Source organism: Pelobates fuscus, chromosome 10, assembly GCF_036172605.1.
Source record: "Pelobates fuscus isolate aPelFus1 chromosome 10, aPelFus1.pri, whole genome shotgun sequence".
NCBI lineage: Eukaryota > Metazoa > Chordata > Amphibia > Anura > Pelobatidae > Pelobates > Pelobates fuscus.
The window spans coordinates 43,910,886-43,930,146 of record NC_086326.1 but is presented as its reverse complement, the minus strand read 5'-3'; the positions used below and the strand labels follow the sequence as shown (position 1 = coordinate 43,930,146).

Sequence of the window (19,261 nt, the reverse complement as noted above, 5' to 3'; positions counted from 1 at the left end):
ACACACATCCCAGGTTTACGTGTGCTGCTGTTAGATGGTGTCACATTCTGGACTGGATTTGTGCCTGCCAAGCTATGTCTCTTGACAGTCAAGCTTCAATACCAATTGTGGCTGCATATATTATTGTACAGCTACACCAACTGGATCATAACCAGATCTCAGGTGCTTCTTAATTTGAACTGCCTGTGAAGGGGACTTGCTACTTCTCCACAAGTTACACCACTGTATAAAACATTGAAAATCACATATAACTTGTGTTCACCTTTTCCACATGGTTCAACTTTCTTTTAAATTATATTAAAGGAACGCTATAGCGCAAGTGCTTAGGTTAAAAAGCAGTTGTACTTTTCCTTTTATCCCTCTCAGCATTGGTGCCTGAGTTGTCTTCCCATCTCCATGCCTGAGATCATCAAAATGGATGATCTCAGCCAATCCAGGTATTAGGAGGCCAGTGCACATACGCGGCAAAACTCTGTGCTGTGCCAATCACATGGTCTCTATGAGGTGACAGATAGACGCTACAGGCATTGTTTACTTTTCTTCTTTTCTGTCTTTTTTCTTCATTCTGACTGCAAGGTGCAAAGGACAGAGTTTGTAACAATGGTTGAAAGGGAGCTAGGATTGAGATACAAATATGTAGGATAAAGAGGCATTGATTCTACATTTAATTTTCCACACCTTATAAATACCTATTATTTCAATATAGAGGGGAAGTAGAAATAACATTAAAATGCTAGGAAGTGGTAGTACTCTGTCAAATTAGATTCTGCTGCTAGTCCCTTTATTCTGTTTCCTAGCCCAGCTCCATGTTGTGATTATCGTGTCATGTGGTTTCCAGATAATTGTTTTCTATGATTTTGCAGCTGGCATTAACATTCCCAAATTTTAGAATACTTTCCATGAGTATCAGCTGGAGGACCTTCATAAAATCAGAGTCTATGATTTCTGCCAAAACAATATAGTACCTCTGATACATTGAAACGTACCAAACTATTAAAAAAATAAAAATTAAGACAGCTTGTAAAGGTGAATTTAATGATAAATAAATATTTTTAAAAAAGATTTCAAAATGTTTTGTGAAGTAAAACACCTAAATGTCAAAATGCATTGCATATAATCAGAAAATTATCCATGGTACTTACGCAGTCGAGCATTTAATATAACCACTTCTAGTAGTTCCACAATTCCCAAACGCGTCTCCGTTAAGGTTCCCTTTCGTGAAACAGGCATCAATGGCTTTGGTAGTAGCTGCAACATTGAGGAATGGAGTGGTCAGATAGGGGTGCAAGAACCCAGAATGTCTCTTTAATGGGTTATTCACGTAAAACTTGAAAGTTATTAAATTGGTATATGAATATAAATTCATTTTTGGGTTATTCACTAAAACAGGAAGACCCATGAACTCCTTGCAACAAACATCTACATCAATCTCCTCAAATATTCCACAATAAACTAAGTAATATCAGAATGGTAATGTTTAGCAAAGTCAGTGTTCAACTGGATTTGGCCATAGGCCACTAGATAACACAGCTCCAACTGAGGGATATAAGTCATAGGCTTAATTCTGGATAAAGTTAGTTACATTCATTGCATATTAATAACATCAAGACAGGACATACATTTGGTTTTAATACATTTATATTAGTTATATTAACGTGAACATTAACAGCTCATTAAACAATAAATATTTTTTTATTATAAAGATAAATTATATATTCAGTTTCCTTTCTTTCAACTGCTACGGCCTTTCCACGCTCTCCCAGTGCCACCATGATTGGAGATCTCTGGGTTTTACACTAATGTAGTTAAAAATTAATTTGATTCTCTGCTGCTTTTGAACATTTGCCCACTGACAAAGAAATGATCAGTCTCTAATTTTAAATGATAGGTGTATTTTAACAGAATAACAAAAATAAATAAATAAATAAATAAATCCAGAAAACCGCATGTCACAAAGGTTATAAATTGATTTGCATGTGAATGAGTGAAATAAGTATTTTACCCATTTAACTTAGTACTTGGTGGCAAAACCCTTGTTGGCAATCACAGAGGTCAGACGTTTCTTGCATTTTGCAGATCATCTCCAAGTCATTAAGGTTTCGAGGCTGACGTTTGGCAACTGGAACTCTCAGCTCCTTTTACAGATTTTCTATGGGATTAAGTTCTGGAGACTGGCTAGGCCACTCCAGGACCTTAATGTGCTTCTTCTTGAGCCACTCCTTTCTTGCCTTGGCTGTGTGTTTTGGGTCATTGTCATGCTGATATACCCATCCACGACCCATTTTCAATGCCCTAGCTGAGGGAAGGAGGTTCTCACCCAAGATTTGATGGTACATGGCCCCATCCATTGTACCTTTAATGCAGGTAAGTTGTCCTGTCTCCTTCGCAGAAGAACACCGCCAAAGCATTATGTTTCCACCTCCATGTTTGATGGTGGGGATGGAGTTCTGGGGTCATAGGCAACATTTCTCCTCCTCCAAATACGGCGAGTTGAGTTGATGCCAAAGAGCTCGATTTTGGTCTCATCTGACCACAACACTTTCACCCAGTTCTTCTCTGAATCATTAAGATGTTCATTGGCAAACATCAGATGGGCCTGTACATGTGCGTTCTTGAGCAGGGGGACCTTGCGGGCGCTGCAGGATTTCAGTCCTTCACGCGCAGTGTGTTACCAATTGTTTTCTTGGTGACTATGGTCCCAGCTGCCTTGAGATCATTAACAAGAGCCTCCCGTGTAGTTCTGGGCTGATTCCTCATCGATCTCATGATCATTGAAACTCCACAAGGTGAGATCTTGCATGGAGCACTAGACCGAGGGAGACTGACAGTTATTTTGTGTTTCTTCCATTTGCGAATAATCGCACCAAGTGTTGTCACCTTCTCACCAAGCTGCTTGGCGATGGTTTTGTAGCCCATTCCAGCCTTGTGTAGGTCTACAATCTTGTCCCTGACATCCTTGGACAGCTCTTTGGTCTTGGCCATGGTGGAGAGTTTGGAATCTGATTGATTGCTTCTGTGGACAGGTGTCTTTTATACAGGTAACGAGCTGTGATTAGGAGCACTCCCTTTAAGAGAGTGCTCCTAATCTCAGATCATTACCTGTATAAAAGACACCTGGGAGCCAGAAATTTTGCTGATTGATAGGGGATCAAATAATAATTTCACTCATAGACATGCAAATCGCTTTTTAACTTTTTTGACATGTGTTTTTCTGGACTTTTTTTTTGTTATTCTGTCTCTCACTGTTAAAATACACCTATCATTAAAAATATAGACTGATCATTTCTTTGTAAGTGGAAAAACTTTCAAATCAAGCAGGGGATCAAACACTTTTTCCCCTCACTGTAGCATACCTTCCCTGCTCAAAGATAAGCAGGAAAGGGAGAGGCAAAAGACTCTCTCTCTCTGTAATTTAGCAGGCATATTCATGTTTGACGGTAGTGGGAATCACAAATACGACCTGTCTTGTCTCCTTGCATTTAGCATGTACTAAGTCTGTTTATTTACTTGCTTATATAGACCTTCTACGAATCTACCACTCCCCCCTCAAACATTTTACACTGATTGTAAATGCTTTTTCCTGGCTAATCATGGCAGCATTTAACATATGGGTTTAGCTCCTCCCTCTAACCCTCAGGACAGGAAACACAAACAATCAAACAATTAAGCCTACCTTCCCCCAGTATATAAGGTACCCCAGTATCCTCCACACCTCAGTCTTTTCCTGTCCTCCTAGCCCTAGGACAGTTTTTTATTTATTTTTTTCCAGTTTTATCTGGATAATTTTTTATTTTTTTTTGCTCACCTGACCATGTTTGATATGGTCTTGTCCCTGTGGAGGTCAGCCTCCCTCCTCAGGAAGCCCAGGCACATGTAGCCCATTCTCCACGGAGTTGGGAACCCCTGGGAGCCTGGGTGGTTAGTTCCACAGGCTGTGGGAATCCTCTGGCGTCCTGTGTGTGATGCAGACCTCGATCAGACGATCAGCATGAAGGTAAGACGCTCGCGCATGCGCAATGCGTCCGACCGGACTCAGAGTGAATTTTGCCCATATCCAAAATGGCGGTTTCGCGATCTCGCGACCAAGTGAGCATGTGCGATCCTTTAAAGGGGCAGAGCGGGAAATTTGAAATGGCGGTATTTAGACTAAAAAACACTCGTTTTCTTTCCCTTCAAAGATACAGTGCTCTAGTAGGCTGTTATTAAAGCTCTGCAGGTAAGTGAATTACTTTTTTTTTACAAAGCTTCATAATGTTGGGCTGAGAATACATTATTTTTTTTAATGTTCTTAGCCCTACAGTCAGTATGGATCCATCATCCCCTTCTGCAAAATCAACGAGATCTGCAATAGGTCATAGGTGAGCAACATTTTTATTTTTATTTTTTCTTCACGTTACTAAAAAGAGTGCATAGAGGGTACAGTCTCATGACTTCTGTGTCTTACAGCCCTCGTGACCGGTCCTGTCCCAGATCCCCATCGAGGAGAAGGGAAAAACCGGCAGCCTGCCCTGGATGTGGAGCAAGGCCTATGGATAACTGCAGGCTCTGCAGAAGATGCTTAGCCATGGTCGCAGGAGAATCTGATCGCCAGAAGTCACCGCAAGCCTCTACCTCCTCAGCCAAAGATATGGCTTACTGGATTAAACAAGCGGTGGTGGAGGGAATTGCTGAATCTCACAAGTATAAGAGATCAAGAGGTGAGACCTTCGGCATTGATTCAGATCAGTCTGAAGATGAATACAGACAGCCTTCAGCTTACCTGGATTTAGAGCAAATCTCTTCCAGTGAAGAGGAGTATATGGAACAACCTTGCTCCTTGGACTCCAAAACTATGGAGCATTTGATTATGGCTGTTAGAAGAACATTGGATTTGCCGGAAGAGGCCAAAGAATGTTCAGCTTCTGACAGACACTTTGGTGATTTGCATAAGAAAAGACCTTCCTTCCCAGTTCACAGCTCTATTAAAGAACTGATGAAGAACGAGTGGAAAATTCCCAGCAAGAGGATTACTAGTCAAAGAGGAGGATTCCAGAATGTGGACTACGGTTCCTAAAGTTGATGCTCCTATCATTAAGGTTGCTAAAAGATCTACGCTCCCTATTGATAGCAACAGGGCTGCCATCAGAAATTTTGGGGCCCCTGACAAAGTTCAAGGTCTGGGCCCCTAGAGCCCACTCACGAGTCCGCCCACATGGCTGTCCTTGAATCTGCCCACAAGGATGCTGTATGTGTGTAGAGTGAATGCAGAGTCTCTGTGTGTGTGTAGTCAATGCACAGTGTGTGTAAAGTGGCCAAATGTAGTTCTGAATCTGTTGTAAGTCCCAGAATGCTTTGCTAGCTGGGGATCTACAATTTGCAGGGCTGTATTTAGCACTCAGCAGTGTATGTGTGTTTGAATATAAACATGGTATTGAATGGAGCATGTGTGTATTTGAATGTTGGTGTTTGAATGCAAGCGTGCATTTGTCTGTAGTGTATACACACACACACACAGATAGATACACACCCTGACATACATGCAAATACACAGACACACAGTTACACATATTGGCACATAGTTACACACACATATATACTCAGGTTCACACTGACATAGATACATAGACATACAAACATATACACAGACACATTCAGGTGCAAACTGACACACAGACACATACACACACTGATATACATACATGCACACACATAGGAGATACAGGCACATGCATTGACATACATGGAAATATACAGACACGGTTACACACACACACACACACACACACACACTGACACCCAGATACAGACACACAGATACACGCACACAGAGATACACACTCAGGTGCAATCTGGCACCCATATATACACAGATACACACACTAACACTCTGATACATACACACACACACACACACACACACACACACACACTGACATACATGTAAATATACAGACACACTGAAAGATACAGACACACACACACACTCAGGTGCACATTGACACAGATACATACAGACACACAAACAGATACACGTAAAAACTAAATATAAATAAAATATGTGTAAAAATGTAGAAAAACAACAATAAAGTAATCAATTCTATGGGCAGATTAACACCAAATAAACACAGCTTTAGTTGAGAATCTCAGAAAACAAAGAAAGCGTGAGCGCTCCAGCAAAATATATATCTATATATATATATATATATATATATATATATATATATATATATATTGGAAACGACCGAAAATGGGCCATGCACATAATAAAATATAAGACAGGCTATGCAAGATAAAAACGTACACAACATGGACAGGCAGCGCCAAATAGAAAAGATATACATTACAACAAAGTTACCAAAACAAACTAACAATCTGTTTAAACATTTAAATAGAGCCACAACTAAAACTAAAATAAATGGGGAATATCAACTAAGTAGTGAAAATGATTGTGGACAAAAAGTGTACATAAAAATCAAAAGCACAGACACTAGAAAACCATGAACATAAACGCTGCAGCACTGCTATAAAAAAAATAAAAATCAAAGAATAAAACAATAACAAAAACATACACTCAGGTGCACACTACCAACCAGATACAAACAAACACATAGATACATACCCTGATAGATACACAGATACAGACAGACACACACACACACATTTAGGTACACATAGATACACACACTGATAGATACACAGATACAGACAGACACACACACACACATTTAGGTACACATAGATACACACACTGATAGATACATAGATACAAACAGACACCCACACTCTCAGGTACACATAGATACAGACAGACACACAAACACTCAGGTACACATAGATACACACACTGATAGATACATAGATACAGACAGACACACACACATTTAGGTACACAGATACACACACTGATAGATACATAGATACAGACAGACACACACAAACACTCAGGTACACATAGATACAGACACACTGACACTTTTTTTTAAACCACCCTCCTGTTTCTTACCTTTAGGCTGCAAGAGGGTGGACTCTGCTGGCTGGGGCTGATGTGAGTGTGGGTCTGACTCTGTCCTCCTCTCCCCCCACCCTCATGTTTTTACCTTTAGTCTGCAGGAGGGTGGACTCTGCTGGCTGGGGCTGATGTGAGTGTGGGTCTGACTCTGTCCTCCTCTTCACACTCCCCAATGCTTCCTTCCACCCTCCTGTTTCTTACCTTTAGGCTGCAGGAGGGTGCACTCTGCTGGCTGGGGGCCTGGGGCTGATGTGGGTGTGGGTCTGACTGCCCTCCTCTCCTCTTCACACTCTCCTGTGCTTCCTCCCGCCGGGTGTTAGCTGGGAGGAAGTGAGCTCATTTCCTCCCAGCACTGCTAGTGCCAGGATCCTTAAAGGGGCCCGGACTAGCTATTAAAAATCCACGGCACTGATCGGGCCCCTTCAGAGATATGCCCATCGGGTGGCCCTAAGTGCATGGGCCACCCGATGGGCCCCCTCAGGTAGTTCTGCCACTGTCAAAACACATGTATATAGCGATAACTGCTATATATATGTATGCACATTGGGAATGGGGGGCCTGGGTGCCTGGGCCCCCCAGGACCGCCGGGCCCATGACAACAGTCATGGTTGTCACCCCCTGATGGCGGCCCTGGATAGCAATGCTTCCCTTAAGGAGCCCATGGATAAGAGGATTGACGCTGATTTATCTAAAGCTTTTATGACAGCAGGTTTAGGTTGCCATCCAGCTGTATCCATTTCTGCTTTGTCTAGAGCCATGCGTTCCTGGTTGCTTGACTTGGAGGATGACATCGATAAAGGTGTTAGTAGACGTCAGTTGGCTGAATCCTTAAGAGATATCAAACTCGCCAGTGACTGGCTTTTGGAATCCTCCACTGACCTCATTAGAATTCTTTCTAAGGTTATGGCTCATTCAGTCACCGCTAGAAGGGCGCTTTGGCTGAGGTCCTGGGGGGCAGACCTTTCCTCTAAGAATAATTTATGCTCACTTCCCTTTATGGGGGAAGTGCTTTTTGGAAAACCACTGGATGAAGCTATTAAAAAAGCGGCCGAGGTTAAACAGGTTATGCTGCCACAAGATAGACGTCCTAAGAGACCTCATTTGGACCGCAGACCTTTCAGGGATCAAGGCTACTTTAGGGAAAGTAAGACCTACAGACCGGGCAGAGAATTCTCGAGGCATTCCAATTGGAAGAGCGGCCAGAATGTAAAATCCTCTAGGGGCAAGACGCAGACTTCTTCCTTTCGCCCCAACAAGCAGTTCTGAAGGTGGCTTACTCCAGGCTCCTCGAGTGGGAGCACGTCTTTCATTCTTTCAGAGGGCCTGGGAAATCGTTCCAGATGCTTGGGTGAGATCCATTATCAGCGGAGGTTATCATCTGGAATTCGAAGAATATCCGCCTCCACCAAGGTTTATTTGCACAAGGCTTCCTGCCAACATCCAAAAAAGAGAGATTCTGAATCTTTATGTCTACAATCTGCTTATGGAAAAAGCCATCGTGCCTGTACCCATAAGAGAAAGATTCCAGGGTTATTATTCTCCCCTGTTTTTGGTCAAGAAGCCGGAAGGAAAATGGAGACCTATTCTAGACCTCCACCAGCTCAACCTTTATCTAAGAGTCAGAAGATTTCGCATGGAATCCATTCGCTCCATCATTCCTGTTGTTCAACACCAAGATTGGATGATATCTATAGATCTCAGGGATGCCTATTTTCATGTCCCGATCACGATCGCCCATCAAAGGTTTCTCAGATTTTGTGTCCGGAAAGAACACTTTCAATTTCAGGCCCTTCCGTTTGGTATAAGTACGGCCCCAAGGACCTTCTCGAAGGTTCTGGTCACCATCATTGCCTTGCTCAGAAAAGAAGGTGTAGCGGTGTTCCACTACCTGGACGACATCCTGGTTGTGGCCCCGGACCGAGGATTAATATTTCAACACAGACGACTAGTCCTCGACACTCTCTCTCATTTCGGCTGGCTCATCAATTACGAGAAGAGTCACTTGCATCCTTCAAGAGAACTGATATTCCTGGGAGCAAATTTCAATACAGACACGGCGATTGTATCCCTCGCACACGACAGAAAGATCGTGCTGCAAGATCGGATAAGGGACTTCAGACTGAAGACTTCAGCCTCGGCAAGAGAGTTTATGAGGCTCCTGGGGACTCTTTCCTCCACAATAGAGCTTGTCAGGTGGGCTCAGTGGAACCTTCGCCCTCTTCAGCAATTTTTTCTGGAAAATTTCAGGACCAGCTCAAGGGATTGGGAGATGCTGATTCGCATTCCTTTGGTTCTGAAACAGAAGCTCCTATGGTGGATGTCGTGGGAAAATATCTCCCGAGGGTTCCCCCTGCGGGAAATAGATTGGGTGGTCATTACGACGGATGCCAGTCTGACAGGTTGGGGGGCACATTTAGGCAATCGATTTTTTCAAGCAAAATGGCCTCCGAAAACTCAATGCTTACCTTCCAACATCAGAGAACTAAGAGCTACTTTCCTGGCCCTTCTTCATTTTCAACATGTCATCAGGCATTGCTGGGTCAAGTTGAGAGTGGACAACAAAGCAGCTGCTGCCTACATAAACCATCAAGGCGGAACAAGGAGTGTAGCCCTGATGAGAGAAATCGTTCCCATTATGACCTGGGCTCAGAATCATGTAGAGGGCCTGTGTGCCACCTATCTTCCAGGGAAGGAGAATGTATTAGCGGATTTCCTCAGCAGACACCTGATAGAAGCTTCAGAATGGCAACTTTCCAGGAGGATCTTCACCCAGTTGGTCCAGAAGTGGGGTCTTCCCCAAGTGGACCTCATGGCGACCATTCGGAATGCGCAGGTACCATGCTTTGTGTCGAGGAGATACCATCCGAAGGCGGTTGCTCAAGATGCTCTATCCATCGATTGGGGGTTCAATCTGGCTTATGTCTTTCCTCCGATTCCCCTCATACACGCTGTTCTGAGAAAGATCTCCAAGGAACATTGCAAGGTGATAGCGGTCCTTCCCTTCTGGCCTCGTCGCCCTTGGTTTCCCCTGTTACAGAGGTTATCGATGGACCTGCCTTGGGAACTTCCAGTCTCAGAAGACCTGCTGTTTCAGGGACCAGTGTTTCATCCGGAGCCTCACAAATTCAGGCTCCATGCCTGGCTATTGAGAGGAAGTCTCTAGTTGAACATGGCCTTTCAGACCAGGTTATCTCAACCCTGTTACGTTCCAGGAATCCTTCTCCTTCTTCTACGTACCATAAAGTATGGGAAGCCTTTGCACGATGGGGTAATTCCACGGTTCAAGATTTAAGTTTCCCTTCCGTATCTCAGGTTTTGGGTTTCCTACAAGCAGGCCTGGAGAGAGGCCTTCAACTTAACACGCTTAAAGTGCACTGCTCGGCTCTTTCAGCTCTTTCTGGTGTTCGTTGGGCATTAAATCCTATGGTGATTCGATTCTTCAAAGCAGTCATTAGGATTAGACCTCCTATCAAGGGATTCTCGGCTCCTTGGAATCTGCCTCTGGTTCTGCAGGCCTTGACGGAACGTCCCTTCGAACCTATTGATGAAGTCCCTATGCAGGTTCTTTCTCTGAAGACCCTGTTGTTGCTGGCCTTGGTATCTGCTAGGAGAATGTCAGATATTAGAGCACTGTCATCTGAGGAACCGTTCACTACCTTCTTTGATGATAGAGTTGTGCTACGGCCTAGACCGGAGTTCCTTCCTAAGGTTGTTACATCCTTCCACCTGAATCAGGAGATCGTCTTGCCGGGGTATTTTCAGGAGCCATCTTCTCCTGAAGAAGAAAGATGCCATACGCTAGACCTGAGGAGATGTCTTTCCACATATATTGGTCGCTCAGCTAATTGGAGGAAGTCTCCCCAATTGTTTGTGATACCTTGGGGTTCTCGTAAAGGTGAAGCAGCCTCTGTAGCTACCCTTCGTTCCTGGACGGTTCAGGCTATTTCTAGAGCTTACAGAGCGAAACAGGTTCCAGTTCCCAAGGACATCAAGGCACATTCCACAAGGTCCATTGCTACTTCATGGGCTGCAGAGTCAGGAGTTCCTGCAGAGAGCATCTGTAAAGCTGCCAATTGGTCATCGTTGAGGACCTTTGTACGTCACTACAGAGTGGATGTCTCTTCTCATTTGGATTCAGAGTTTGGCCTGTCGGTCTTGAACTCTTTTAAGCCTTAAGTGGATATTAAACAATTTTTGTAGCATGACTTACCCTCCCTGAGTGGTTATTGCTTTGGGAATCCCATATGTTAAATGCTGCCATGATTAGCCAGGAATAGAGAAAATTTATTGATACTTACCGTAATTTTCTTTTCCTGGCTATTATTCATGGCAGCATTTGGTCTCCCACCCTATCTTGGTTTATTTGTCTTGTTACTGGACTGAGGTGTGGAGGATACTGGGGTACCTTATATACTGGGGGAAGGTAGGCTTAATTGTTTGATTGTTTGTGTTTCCTGTCCTGAGGGTTAGAGGGAGGAGCTAAACCCATATGTTAAATGCTGCCATGAATAATAGCCAGGAAAAGAAAATTACGGTAAGTATCAATAAATTTTCTCTAATCTGGTTGGCTTTATGCTTACAGAAATATACATTTATAAAAAAATTCTCTTTCAGTTACACTGTAATCACTGTACGTGGTGTTTCACTTACTGGCTCCATATAGATTGTGGCACTGTCCATCATATGTTTGGCAAATCCCATTAAAGCAATATGACGTGCTATTGTTGCATGGGTAACCATTCATTTTATAAAAGTCTGCTGGGCACAGGCCATTAGTCCCATTGCAATACTCTGGAAAGTCGCAGTAACCGTTTTGAGGGCGACAAGGTGTGCCAGCAACTTTAAACTGAAAATTGGAAAGTAATTGGAGAAATTAGAGAGATCTGCTTTAAGGCATATATATCACGGAGTGTCAACACTTTAGAAGGAACGATTTTAAAGCAGCATCTATCCATTTGGCAGAAGTGCTAGCAAAGTTATAGATCTAAAAAAAAACAAAAAAAACTTTTCAAACATTTGCTCCACTGACTGTTGTGAACATGGAATTATTAATTAAGCCAAAAAAAATAGTAAAAAATACATTTCATCGTATTACAATATAATCCAGCCTCAAGATAAAAAAAAAAAAAACATTTTACAGGTTGCAATATTTGCAAATGTGATTCCTGCGGAACATCAACAAAATGGGTAACCCATCCTAGGTTACCCATTCTGTTTTAATTTCTCTATTGGATTAGGCTCACTATAGGTTTCATAATCGGACAGATTTGAAGATAATGGGGTTTCTCATCTTACCTGACAGTTTTCACAGCACAAGCCTTGTGCACACGCTGATCCCTTTGTAAGTTTGCAGGTGGCAGCGTTACAACAAGGATTTTTGCATTCCTGATGAGTCAAGGAAAATGATGGGATTAAGAGAAACGATTTCATACAAAATACACAAATCACTAACAAAAGAATTTACATTTTTGGTTTTGGTAAAGGGACACTATGGACACTCAGACCACTTCATCTCAATGAAGTGGTCTGGGTGCAGTGCCCCTGTCTGTTTAACCCTGATATGTAAAACATTGCAGTTTCTGAGAAATTGGAATGATGAAATAGCAGGGTTAACTCCACCTCTAGTGGCTGTCTTCTAGCCACTGGAGGCGCTTCCAAGTCCTTAGCCTAGTTTTACGCCATTAAACCATGTTGGACATCCTCACGTTTGCATGAGGACGACTAACATTTTCAAATTCCCCATACCAAAGCACTGATTCACTGCTTTCCTATGGGGAAGCTGTATTGGCTTGCAGTGCTCATCGTGCATGCGCATTAAGTCTCACCATCGTCGTGATGTCACAGAAGGAGGAGACCTAGCCAAAAGATAAGTAAAATCATTTTTCTTATTAAAGTAATTTTATGCTGGACAGGGGTGGGGGACCTATAACCTTATGGACAAGGACACAATGGCATTAGGAATACAGGTTTCTATTCCTAATGCTACATTGTTCAATTCAATTTTTTAGAATATTTTTTTTTTTTTAGGCTTTTCATCTTTGTTTAGACCTGATTACCCGGTCCCTTGTTCTCTGGGGACCCTGTGCCTCTTCTCTCTCCCTTACCTCGTTTACACTACCTTCCTGTCAGTCAGACACTAGGGGAACTGGAACTTAGATGCTAGCTAGTACTCCAGACAATTGATCCCCTCGGCACCGTTTAGTAGATCTCCCCTTTTTTTCAAGTTATACTTTTTGTTTGCATATCCCTTTTTATCCTTAGATTCATTAAAGGTACGGCCTCCCTTCCTCATTTCTTATACAGTGGAGCTCTCCTGATGTTGCTTCCCCTTTGTGGGACTCTACACATCACCTACTCCTATTACCTACATATTTTGGAGGGTTACCCCCTCATTGGAGCTCCCTATTAGGTGGTTACAGTGGTGCAGCTCATGAGCCCTTGACTTGTATCCGGACTTCTGACCTGCACTCTGTTTACTTTATTTCTCCATTTTGTATATAATCAGACCGTCGTAAGGTTCCAGCTTACCTGTACAGCGCCGCAGTCACAATCTTCTCCCTGATCTACAATTTTGTTTCCGCACTCAGGGATACTCAGCACCTGGTTAGGATCTGGGGGGTTCTGAAGACAGGTTCCACCACCTCTCAAAATTAAGCTTTCAAAGTCATTGGAGCTGCAGGTGCTAAAATTTTTTGCTCCCCTAAAAAAGATAAGCACGTAAGCAATATAATTATACCTTTAATATAGGTTTTAGTTTATTAGTTTAGGTAAACCTATGATTAAAACCAAGTAGCTCATACGGGGTATTTCACAGTTGGGAGTTGTTGAGAATTGACAAGGGAATTCAAATTTTTAGGACAAACTAGCATAACTATATAAAAAAAATTATATTAATCAGCTGTTTTCCCAGCTTGTCTAATTTGACCTACATTGCAATTTCATGAACAGTTTCCAATTTAGTAAATAATTATTTTTGTTTTAGAGGACATTCTAGAAAAAGCTATTTCCAGAATATATGTAAGTATTAAAAATAATAAATTTTGAATTGATTTAAAAAAAAAATATATATATATATATATATATTATTTTAAAGAAACACTCCGGTCACCATAACAATTTCATCTAAATGGGGCGCTTTGTTACCTTACCAATTCATCCACGGCCCTACCTGCAATTCACTCCATGCTCAAACTTTTTGCTATTACTGATATTGCAGGTAGACACTAAGTTTTAAAATGATTGTTATAATTGATCAGTATTTACGCGTCTGAGCTGTGCATAATATAGTTGCCTCCACTGCATGTGTCATCATGGCTCATCCCAAGAACGTGCCCAAGTTCATGAGCGAGTACTGTGGTGTGTCCTGCCAGGGAAGTACCTGATGAAAACTGCAACAAAAAAAGAAATCAGACAATTTTGACCTTTAAAAAAAGAAAAGCAAAAAAAGAAAAATTAAAGATACAGTACATCTTCACTTACCATACTGATAGAGGTGCCATAAGAGGGGGAACACACAGTTCCGACAAAAGCCATCCCAAGAACACCGTTGATGGCTCCACGCCCTCTGAAATAAAGGGTAATTTAAAATGACATTTAATGATCTAGGTATATAGTATAGGACTTTGTCTAAAAATTGTAGCACCCTGAAGAAGACTAATTTGTGGATTTCATGTTCAGATATATGACCATCGTTTGCAACCACCATGTAAATGAAAATTGTATAATTAACCTGGAAACACCAGGGAAGACATGCAAACACAGGACACCAGATAACTGCAAAAATATGGAGTTCTGACACTTATAATACAAAAAAGGATTTACAATAAATAACAAATACAATTATTTTCTAATATCAAGCAGCAGTGTTTATTGATGTGACATAGCAAGTCTACACAGAAAGGATGGGTCACCATGAGCTAAGTCTTTAACCACCACTTGAACACCCTACAGCTGCATCCTGAGAGCCAGAAGTCCAGCTGGTGGTGTTTGCTGGATGTATAAAGGCTATTCCAGATGGCCGTCTGCTATATCTGCTGAGATGATGCTGTCCGCCGTTATGATCAATGGAGCAGCTACCTAGGATGTCGCCATCACTCCAGTGAGCCTTCAGGAATGAAGGAGGAGAATGACCCATAGAGAGGTAAGTATGGCAAATCAAATCTCTGATGGCTAGTGTATCTAGTTTGATTCTTTGTATTTCTATATTTTAGTTTTTTTAATTTCTACCCCTGGGTACACAATGTTTCCCCTTCTGGCTACCTTCTGCATTGTAACTACTAAATCATGGATTAAAGTAATTTAAATTAAATAGTCTTGCCAATGATAATGCCATAAATCATAAGGGTGCATGTTTTTCACATAGCAATACCAACCTCTTGGTATGTATGAGTAAAAGATGAGGCTAGTCCAATATTCTTCATACATTTCTCATAGTTTAACTGTTATTTAAACACTAACAATACCATTCTAAGAAGTTATTCTAAGTGCTGTTTACCCTAAGTCCCACAATGTACATGTGATCAACAGCGTTGCTGAACACAACAGAAGTCACAGTTCATTCTTATTCTTATTATTGGAATTAGTATATATATACTGCTCAAACATGCTTACAATCATGGGTAGATGGGGTATAACAGACACAATATGAATGGCAGAGTGGGGGATAGCAACCAAGCAACAAGGTGGAAAGGTAGCAAAACTAAAAGGTAAGAGTGGAGTGTAACCCTCTAAGAGAGATCAAGAGGCAGGTTTGTAAAATAGAATTACTCCGGGGGCCATGAACTCCACTGAAGAGATGGAGTTTGAGGGAGTTTATAAATCATTGAAGACTAAGGGAGCGTATGTTGTTGTTGTTGCTGTTCCAAAGAAATTGAGCTGCCCATGAAAAGTCATGCAAATTTGATTTAGCAGAAAGGGTGAGAATTGTTATTGAGAAAGCATTCTAGATGGGTAAAGACAAGTCATTACAGCAGCTTTGAGGAGAAAGAGAGCAGAGATATGGGAAGATAGTTAGAAGGGAATACAAGTCAAGATATGGCTTTTTTTCAGACAGATAAGAAAGTAGCATATTTGAGGGAAGTAGATATGCATTAAGTATCTGATAAGGTGACAAGATCAAGCGGACAAGTGGTTGGGTGAGAGGAAAGGAGAAGGGCAGCCACCTCCTGTTCAGTAGATGGGAGAAGGTCTGAAGAGTAGGAAAAGCAAGTGTGGTTGAGAAAGAGAGAGAAGCGAGGAGGGGAGGGGTGGGGATCCTTTCCTTATCTGGTTATTCTTGTCAGTAAAATAGCATGCAAAGCAATCAGCTTAAAGGTTAGTTTTGGGGTGGGGTGTGAACACAGCAGGGCAAAGAAGAGAGTTGAAGGTATCAAAGAGATGTCTCGGCTTGTATGGGTATGAACTAATGAGAGAGGAAAAGTATGATTGTTTAGCAAGGGTGAGGGCTGTGTTGTATTCGTGCAAGATTATTTTGTAATGGAGAAAGTCTGACATGGTGCGAGACTTCTTACAGTAGTGTTCAGCTAATTCGGAGCATCTCTGCAGGCAGTATGTGACTTAGTCTGCCACGGTTGGAGGCATGCCCTCTTTGAGGTGTATGTTTGGAGCTGGGCTGCAGCATCCAGGTCAGTGGGGAGTTTAGTGTTATATGAGGAGATAGCCAGAGAGGTACAGGAGAAGGTAGGGATGGATTAGAGTTGAGAATGGACATCAGCTGAGAGTTGCTGGAGGTCAAGAGACTCAAGAGTTTCCAGAGTTTAGGAGGATTAGGATACAGAAGTGCTACCTCTGAATATGGCTTTGACTGTGAGACTTGCTAGCTCTAAATCAACATCAACAGTTGCACCAAATGGCTGTCTATATGTGGGTTAAATCAAACCCATTAGCCATCAATATACATTAACCATACACCCCCACCCTGATCAAAATAAAACAAAAAATAAATAAATAAAAAAAATCCCAGCTTCAGGAAGAAGGAAGCAAAGCAAAAAGGATGGGTGGACCTTTCTTGAAAGCTCACATTAGGAGATGTGAGATGTCAGTTCTCTTCAATCCTGAGGTGCTCCCTCTCCAAGTTGAAAAACCTCCCAGTACATTCCCAGCACTATCTGCATCTACATTAATAGGATTGCTTGAGGTCCAGATTGTAAGGCTGGTAAGGACTATTCGGATATTTAGAGGTTGGAACATCTGAAGAAGAACAAACAAAATTGCATGAATACACCCAATAATATCAAAAAGTGGACGATAGATTTTGATATAGAATTTTAACAATTTGTCTTCTTTTCAAACTTAAAGGGATACTCTGTTAACACTCCAGCAAATAACCAACACACATTAAAGTACATTTGATAGGTTTTGAACTGCTGTATCCTTTTCTACATACATTAACATGAAATGGCACTGATCTCCTGGAGACATGGGCTTACATGGAACCAGACTCTAATGTCATCATGCATCAGAAGGAGCATGCGCACTGCATCATTCTTGACGCTGCAACATGGAATAGTAAAAACCCATAAAGACTCCAATGTCACAGCTCACAACATTCTAAGGGATGACCAGGTTTACAATGACACAAGCAAAGACGAGAGTACTAAAAAAAAATTACCCTGTAGAGTCAAACCCAGTATTTGGCCTTACAAACTCCAATTACAGTCCCTAGTATCCATGTATTATTAACCCTGGTTACTGTCCTAAATCTGTAGAATCTATGATTCTTTGTCCACTATTCAAAAGCTACTTTTCAATTAGCATGCAGTTCTTTCATGTATGCAACTTCACAAAACCAATTTTCTGGTTAATAAAATTGAGATGGTTTTTGGCACGTCTGTTGGAACAGTACTACAAGTGTGAGGCAGCAGGTAGGGCTTGTACAGCACCTTGGCTAATTTGTCACTGTTTGTGCCTGGGCATCCCAGTTAATATTCTACTCTGAATAAGATATGCCATTAAAATATAGAAATATATATATAAATAATATTTACCGAATCCACAATGTTTGTTAGTTGGATAGCCTCCACCTCCACGTTTTTTGTGTTTGAATTGTCAATTCCATACTGTGTAAAAATAAATAAATAGATTTTACTGAACAGACACTGAAAAAAAAAAGGATGACATTGAATACATTTCATAAATATGCCATGCCAAACACATTTAATGTTCAGAGAAATACTCTTCCCAAATAGAGGTAAAAGAGCAATTGGTGCAAAGAAGGTACATATCGCAAACCTAGTCTGCTTATTCTCTGAATAAAATTATTCACCACTGGCGGATTTACATCTGGCTTTCAAAATATAACCGTTCCCACCCCTTTTTACGTTTTTTAATTTTGCCTTTTAATTCACTCCTACACTGATACCCTTGGTGTAAGGATATCAGGAAGGCTATTTCCCTGTATAGATCATTTGATCATATCACTGAAATTTATTTCCATTTTTCTGAAATAAAAATTTAATTGTATGAATTAACGTTAATTAAAAGTTATTTTTTTTATATATCAGTCATGCTAGTGATCCTTATTGTTTCTTTCATGTGTTACTATACTATTGTCACCGAGGTGATCACCTTTTTATCCATTTACAGTAGGTCTCATGGTTTAACTCACTGCAGTCGGCCTTAGGAAGAAAAGATGAGAGAAGTGACAATTCCTTAATAAAGAGTGACATCTATAAGACCTGACAGAGTGCATTGGAATTGGAAAAACTGCAAGGGACGATAAAGTTTCTGATGAGCATATATAAAGTAGTTTAATTAAAGCAAACTCAACACTAACTGAATTATAGAAAGCTCAGCTGACTACTAAGCCAAGTCAACACGGACATCACTCAGCCAGCTTCAGAAAGGTGAAGACCTTACCCATAAGACAAGAGGCACACAGTTTGGGTCCTATACATCAGAGCATGACATTTAAAGCCTTGAATTTGTAAATGGAAAAATGGTTTTGAATATTGTTCTAATGAGATATAATCTCTAAATAATTTTGTAATTACCCTATAATTATCCACTACCATGCCGAGCTCCACATAACTGGTTGTAGGAAGTACATCTCTCTTCATCTGTTAGGGGAAATAATTATGAGAGAGTATTTGATTAATAATATGTTAAGCACTGGGCTTATGGAATACGTGTACTATATCCCATCAAACCTTTCTGCACACACAAAATACGAAACCATTGAGCTACGCAACAATATGCAGACAGAGTGACACGTCCAGGGAGAGATAGCATGGAACCAACATCCACAAAAAGCCACACTGCAAAAAACATGCCCAG

The 19,261-nt window shown here is 41.4% G+C and overlaps 1 protein-coding gene across 1 annotated transcript in view; it reads right to left on the bottom strand.

The window, feature by feature from the left end:
• Positions 1 to 19,261, bottom strand: part of LOC134575876 (disintegrin and metalloproteinase domain-containing protein 9-like) — a 48,043-nt gene that overhangs the window by 11,707 nt on the left and 17,075 nt on the right. Inside the window, exons 7-15 of the mRNA XM_063435320.1 lie at positions 18,979 to 19,044; positions 17,974 to 18,045; positions 17,007 to 17,176; positions 14,468 to 14,552; positions 14,252 to 14,376; positions 13,517 to 13,688; positions 12,284 to 12,373; positions 11,639 to 11,834; positions 1,143 to 1,248 (exon numbers count right to left, since the gene is read on the bottom strand). Coding sequence (XP_063291390.1) covers positions 1,143 to 1,248; positions 11,639 to 11,834; positions 12,284 to 12,373; positions 13,517 to 13,688; positions 14,252 to 14,376; positions 14,468 to 14,552; positions 17,007 to 17,176; positions 17,974 to 18,045; positions 18,979 to 19,044 — 1,082 coding nt within the window. The remainder of the gene's footprint in view (positions 1 to 1,142; positions 1,249 to 11,638; positions 11,835 to 12,283; positions 12,374 to 13,516; positions 13,689 to 14,251; positions 14,377 to 14,467; positions 14,553 to 17,006; positions 17,177 to 17,973; positions 18,046 to 18,978; positions 19,045 to 19,261) is intronic.